The 6,307-nt window shown below is 48.8% G+C and overlaps 1 protein-coding gene across 1 annotated transcript; it reads left to right on the top strand.

The window, feature by feature from the left end:
* The first annotated feature begins 3,625 nt into the window (after nt 1-3,625).
* SHISA3 (shisa family member 3) lies at nt 3,626-5,589 on the top strand. Its single transcript, XM_086746953.1, has 2 exons — nt 3,626-3,911; nt 4,870-5,589. The coding sequence occupies exons 1-2, from the start codon at nt 3,626-3,628 to the stop codon at nt 5,319-5,321; spliced, it is 738 nt and encodes a 245-aa protein (XP_086603079.1). The 3' UTR covers nt 5,322-5,589.
* The last annotated feature ends 718 nt before the right edge of the window (nt 5,590-6,307 follow it).

The raw sequence follows: 6,307 nt of genomic DNA, 5'->3' as shown, positions 1-6,307 counted from the left end.
CCTGGCAGGTGGCTCTCCCAGCAAGGCAGCTGCAGGAAGGGCTTTCTCAGCCCAAGCCAAGAATAAGGCTTTGGTTTTAGAGGGCAGCCGTACAGAGTTTAATTCAACACAGTCCTTATGTACTTCATGAAGCAACTCACGTAGATAAAGGTTGTGCTGTTTAGATGGTAAAATATTTATTTATTTATTTTCTCTATGAAAGGAAATCTGCTTGCACCAGGCTGGTTTCAGAAGCTGGTAACTCACTTTAGCCTTTACGTTCTTTGAAATTCAAGACAATATTTAGTAAAGAGCCAGGGTGAAATAACCAATCCTGATGGTTACATCAGGCAATATATGAGCTGAGCCTAGTCGAGATAGAAGTGGTCAATCATGTAGGAGCATTCGGAAGATCCAGTCTCTGCTCAGACTCTAGTAGCCAAGCCAAAGTCCCAGGGCTTTACTAAGTCGGTAGTGCCCACCTGAAATGGTAATAAGATTGGCTCTCATTCTAGAGGTTCATGGGTCACTGACTTGTTTTATACTCTAAAGGAACCCCAAAAGTATCATAGTGAAAACAGAAAAAAAAAAAAGTCCAAACCCAGAAAACCAAGAGTAGTAAAATTATTAGTAGGAACTACGAATCTGTTTAAGGAAATTTTAATATCTGTTTTTACAATCAATCAATTTGGCAGAAGTGAGGCAATTACTGTGGACATGGATGGAACAATTTCAGAGGTCATTTAAGAAAAATTGCACATCATCTGGAAGCTGGAAAGCTTCAGTTAAGAAGGAATAACAAGCAAAGTTAGCATGGGTACTTTGCAAGAATGCTACCCAACAAAATAGAGTCTAAGTGAAGTACTGCTAGCATCTGATGTCCTCAAACTGCAGATGAAGGATGCTCACCAGCAGTCTGCATGACATTTTTTCCTGTAATAATTATTTGTGCGTTTAGTTTAAAGTAGGTAACGTAAATAGAACTGCAAATTAATCTCCTAGCATCTCGGATTTTTTAAGGATGTTACACAGATTTTTTTTTTTTTTTTACAAAAGGGGAGCAGAGCAAAGGTTTTTGTCTCTTGGGTCAGAAGAGCCCAGTTCATTTCCACTAGAGTCACATCTGTAAACTCCATCAATATTTCAGAGAAAGCAAAAAACAAGCCCAAAGATGTCATTTAAGACCTCAGTAGCTCATAGGAAAATTGCTCATGTATCTTCAAACTTTCAAGGTTGGCTGTGTTCGCAAGAGCTGTACCAAAATCTGCCTCTGATTTTTATTTGGCACAAGTGAGAGAAATCCACTCGAGAAAGACTGAAATGCCATTTATCCACACAGAACTAAACCAACCACATATGCACTTTCAAGCAAATATTGAAGTCCTCACAGGATTTTTCTTGCAGGAGTGGGCAATTCGAGAGTCAAATAAAGAAAAGGGTAATTGTGCCCGTTTGATGGAGACCCCGTACAGCTGCCATCGGACTGCACAGGAGGGGAGCAGAGAGTAGCTTCTGCCTAAAGGGGGGCACAAAACCAAACTTTTTGGTAACGATTCAAGCACTAGAGGTGCCACACAGGAGAAATAAACCCAAGTCAAAATCTTGTTGATGCCTGTGGATTGGGAGCCCCTCCAGTTCCCCTCCCAGAAGAATATCTGTGCATTTCCTGCAGTAGCTTAATATCTAAAATATATATCTATCAGAAGGGCTTTTTTCAGCCCTTTTTTTTTTTTTTTTTTGGAAGCTGTTGAATTAATTAGCAAAATCAACATTCTTGTGAATTGTGACACATTCACTCAGCAATTCCTACCAAATGCGGCTTTCCTGCCACCCTGCCAGGACGGATCTGTTGTCTCTCCGTCACCTGCACCTGAGGACAGCTGCGCACACCACGCAGACCTCACCGAGCTCCTGCTTCAAGCCCCATTCTGGTCAACAAAGAGATTCCTTTTGACCTTCCTGGAAGCTGGACTAGGCCTTTAAAAGCCATACATTTTAAAACATTCCACGGCGGCTATGTTTGCTCTAAAACCACAGTGCAGCAAATGCAAAACTATATTAATATTTAACATCGGCCTATAAAAACTAGAAACTCAGAGTCAGGACAGCTGGTACAAGTTTAATTCACATCATCATTTCAAAATGAAAATGCAGAAGAGGACAGAGTATCACATCTTCACGTTTGAAATCTATTTTCTTTTCTTTAAGATCCAATTTTATTTTATACCTACACCTGTTAAATAGCCATGAAAAATATTTTGCATTTATACAAATTTTTTATTTGCTTTTCCTTTCCGTTAGTTCTGGTTACATTTAAAGAAATGAAAACAGGAAAAAAAAGGGTCAGAAGGGGAAAAAAAAAAAAGAAAATAGATTAGTTAAAAGAAAACCAAACACAGATATTGTGCTGTGGACTGTATTTAGGGGTTAGCCAGAAGTCTAAGGACTTGATAGACGGTTCTCAGCACAGAGTTTTATTGCTGGTACACAGCACACTTTGTTCCTTTTGTTTCACTGAACCTGCCAACTTTGGAAATTAGTGACATGGGCATTCAAAATGTTTGACAAGTGGTCAGACTCCGATATACATATTCATACACCAGTGGTAAATGATGGCAGGAAGCTTCTGATGCAGCAAAAATGAATTCTTTAGTCCAGCCCAACTTTAATATAAGGCTAGTTTCGTAAGCACTTTCACTGTTAAAGCAGGAGTGCCTCTTAGATAGCACACAGGGGAGACATCAGTTACAGAAATGTTGAACCATAAGTCCAAATCTGCTCAGTCCATTTAAAATATATTTTTTTTTTCCTCTAGAATAAATGAATAAGCAGTTCCTTTTGCGGTTTTCCTGATGCTCGGTGACTTGCTATTATTCTTCCAGCCGAAAAAGGCTCAGGCGCTGGTAGGAACAGATGTGTCCCTCCTCCTCAGCCCTGCACTCTCCCTTTCCCTCTGGAAAATAAGGGTGACGGGCCTGGTGTTTGACTAAAAGAGGCTATAAATCTCCTGGGGATACACTGCGATGTCTTTGCGCGTAAAAAAGTACGGAGGAAAGGAAAAAGATTAAAAAGCAGAGAGTCCTCATCATAAATCATACGCTGCATTTGCGTTTTTAACTCTTAGATGCGCAAGGCGCCTTGACTAAACGGCCAAGGCGAGAAACGCCTCTGCTGCGGGCCGTCGGGCAGGAGAGGTGCAGAGGCGGGTATGCGGGAGGGAAGATGCCCGCCTTTCAGCTCAGCCGGTTTTGCAGAGGCTGAGCACCCGAGCTGCCGAGGAGAAGCAGCCCCCCACAAAGGCTGATCCGGCCACGGGCCCCGCTCCGTCCAGGCTCGGTCCCGTGTGTCTCGCAGGGAGGGCGCGGGACCGGCGCAGTCACAGGGGCCGGGGCGGGGCGGGGGTGAGGCAGCGACCTGCGGGACAGCGGCGGGACGCAGAGGGGGGCGGGCGGCCGAGGCGCAGGGTCTGGGTCCGGGGGCGCAGGTGAGAGTGGACGCGGCTGCGTGGAGTGGCGGCGGGGCGGGGGGGGGGGGGGAAGCTGCTGCCCCCATCCCGCAGGCGCGGCCCCGCACCGCTCCCAGGGCCGCCCCCTGCCTGCCCCGGCGGGGCGTGCGGGCGGGCGGGCAGCGCGGCGGCGGCGGGGCGATGGCGGGGCGGCGGCGGGCGCTGCTGCTGCGCTGCCTCCTGCTGGGGCTGCTGGGCGGCGGCGGCGGGGGCCAGGCGGGCGGCGGCGAGTACTGCCACGGCTGGGTGGACGGGCAGGGCGGCTACCACCCGGGCTTCCAGTGCCCCGAGGGCTTCGACACGGCTGCCGCCACCATCTGCTGCGGCTCCTGCGCCCTGCGCTACTGCTGCGCCGCCGCCGAGGCCCGCCTGGAGCAGGGCGGCTGCACCAACGACCGGCAGCCCCCGGACCCGGGAGTCACCGCCCGTGAGTGCCCGGCCTGCGGGTCCCGGGGCGGGCGGGAGCCGGACCCCGCGGAGCATCCCCCGGCCGGAGCCTGGCGGCTGCCCCCGCGGCGGCTGCGGGGCTCCCCGGCCCGGCCCGGCCCGACCCGGCTCGGCTCGGCCGTGGGGGTGGGCCGGCGGCGGGCGCGGCTCCAGGTGCGCACACGGAGGAGTCGCCGGGTGCGCGGGGCCGCGGCTGCGGGAGCTGCTCCGGAGGCGCCGGGAGGCAGCGCGGACTCCGGGAGCGCGCTCGGTGCGGTCGGTAACTGCGCCGTCGGAAGCGGCCCTGGCAGTTGGATCGCTCCAGGCTGGGAGGCGCGCTTGGTTTTTTTTTTTTTCAGGTCTGCATCGGCAAAGTTGGCGGTGTCTGTTTCACTTTGCCTTTCCCGGAGAGGAGACTAGGCTCCGGTGCCTCGCAGACACAGCCCCACTGCGCAGAGGGCCGTCAGATTTTCAAACAAAAGAAATCCGGCCGCGCACACGGAGGCTGGTTCCCCAAGTCACGCGTTCCGCGCTTGTTTTCTGCCTTGTGAGGGAGGGAAAGCGACTTAACAACATCTGCAGCGCTTGAGCTGCGCCTGCAGCTTCCAGCTGTTACATTGGACGGCCCCGACAGTTTTGGGGGGTGAGGGAGAGGAGCGCGAGTCTTGAGCAAAACCTAACTAGAAACAGCAAATGGGACACAATGTAGACAGCTTTTACCGTTGGTAACTATTAAAGCTGTCAACAGGAAGAAATTTTGGTTGGTATATACAGGGTTTAAATTTTAGTTTTTTTCCGACACTCATGGTCTGAAGCTCTGTTTTCCGGGTGGCTCAGTGTGTTAGCGGGACTGAAATGATGTGGGGCTTCATAAACTCCATGGAGTTTATTGCTGCACAGCAGACCTGTTACTTCAGTAGGCTAATGTGCATGGCTTTTCCTCTTCTTTCTTCTCCCAGAACCAATCTACGTTCCATTCCTCATTGTTGGATCAATATTTATTGCCTTCATTATCGTGGGCTCTCTGGTCGCGGTTTATTGTTGCACGTGTTTAAGGCCTAAACAACCGTCACAGCCAATACGATTTTCTCTGCGGAGCTATCAGACCGAGACTCTTCCCATGATCTTGTCCTCGACGAGCTTCAGGACACCGTCGAGGCAGTCCAGTACCGCCACAAGTTCCAGTTCGACAGGCAGCTCCGTTCGCAGGTTCTCCTTTCCCCGGGCAGAGCCAGGGTGCCTTGTGGCATCGCCGCCTCCACCGTACACATCTGGCTGTTTCCAGCCAGCCCACACCGTCCACCTGACCCAGCCGTCGGGATTTCTGGTGTCCCCGCCATACTTTGGGTATCCTCTCCAGCCAGAGCCTGCCCTCGCTGGGAAGACTTGCTCTGAATTTGGTCAGAGCTGAAAGGAGTTGTCAAGAAGTAATGCCACCTGCGGAAGCGCCAGGACTGCTGCGGCTGCTGGGTGTCACGCTGACGTGCTCTAGGGTTGCAGAAGTCAGCACCGTTCCCGTGGGTGAGTTGCCCTTGAAAAGTGCAAGGTCTTATTTAGGATCTCGTTTCCCAGGCTTGGATCGCACTTACAAATGAATTGTAAAAGATTCCAAACCTAGTTGCTCTAAAAACCAACTGCTCTGCTCGTTCAGTCTAGTTTGTGCAGAATGTGTTCAAGTAAAAAAATCATTTTGGGATAAAGGTACTCATTTCATGGTGTTATAAATGACATTTTAACCTAAGTGCTGTTAAATTAGTTAACAAACGGTGGCTGCGTTCCACTGATAATAATCAGACTGGTTCTGTAAAGCAGCAATAAGCCTGAGAAGTAAGAGAAGAGTAATATTTACTAAAGAGGATCCTGAAAACAGCTGACTGCTTCCCACTTCCGTGAGCAAGGAAAATAAGAGGAAGTATTTTACTATAGATATCAAAATGCGTGGGTTTTTAAAAATACAGATAGTGTACCTGAACTTACACTATGTATTTGTATTAGTAAACATTAACTACAATAGATAAAATGAGTACTAATTAAGCTAGGTGAAAACGTGCCAGGCCCAAGCAGCGCAATAAATATCTATGAGAAAAGCAGAATGTATTCAGCAATATCACCAGTAACTTCTCCGCATAAAATTCTAAAAGTGGCGTTATATCCAAGCGTGTTTCGGAAGGGAGTATTTATTGTTGGCTTTTTTTTGCTCAGCAACGTGTGTAAGTTGGACAAACTGATCGTAAAGTTCTATTTGTAAAATTAGCCATGTATAAAATGTAAAGACAAGCTTGTAATTTAAAGTGTATTTACAGCATTGACAACACTAATTATTTAGTAGTCACAGCAAAAAAATTTTATCAATAAACTGTGTGGTTGAAATGTTGTGTCATCTATATGTCTCTGTAC

Source organism: Chlamydotis macqueenii, chromosome 4 (genome assembly GCF_036417535.1).
Source record: "Chlamydotis macqueenii isolate bChlMac1 chromosome 4, bChlMac1.mat, whole genome shotgun sequence".
Taxonomy (NCBI): Eukaryota; Metazoa; Chordata; class Aves; order Otidiformes; family Otididae; genus Chlamydotis; species Chlamydotis macqueenii.
This window is presented reverse-complemented; position numbering and strand designations above follow the sequence as displayed.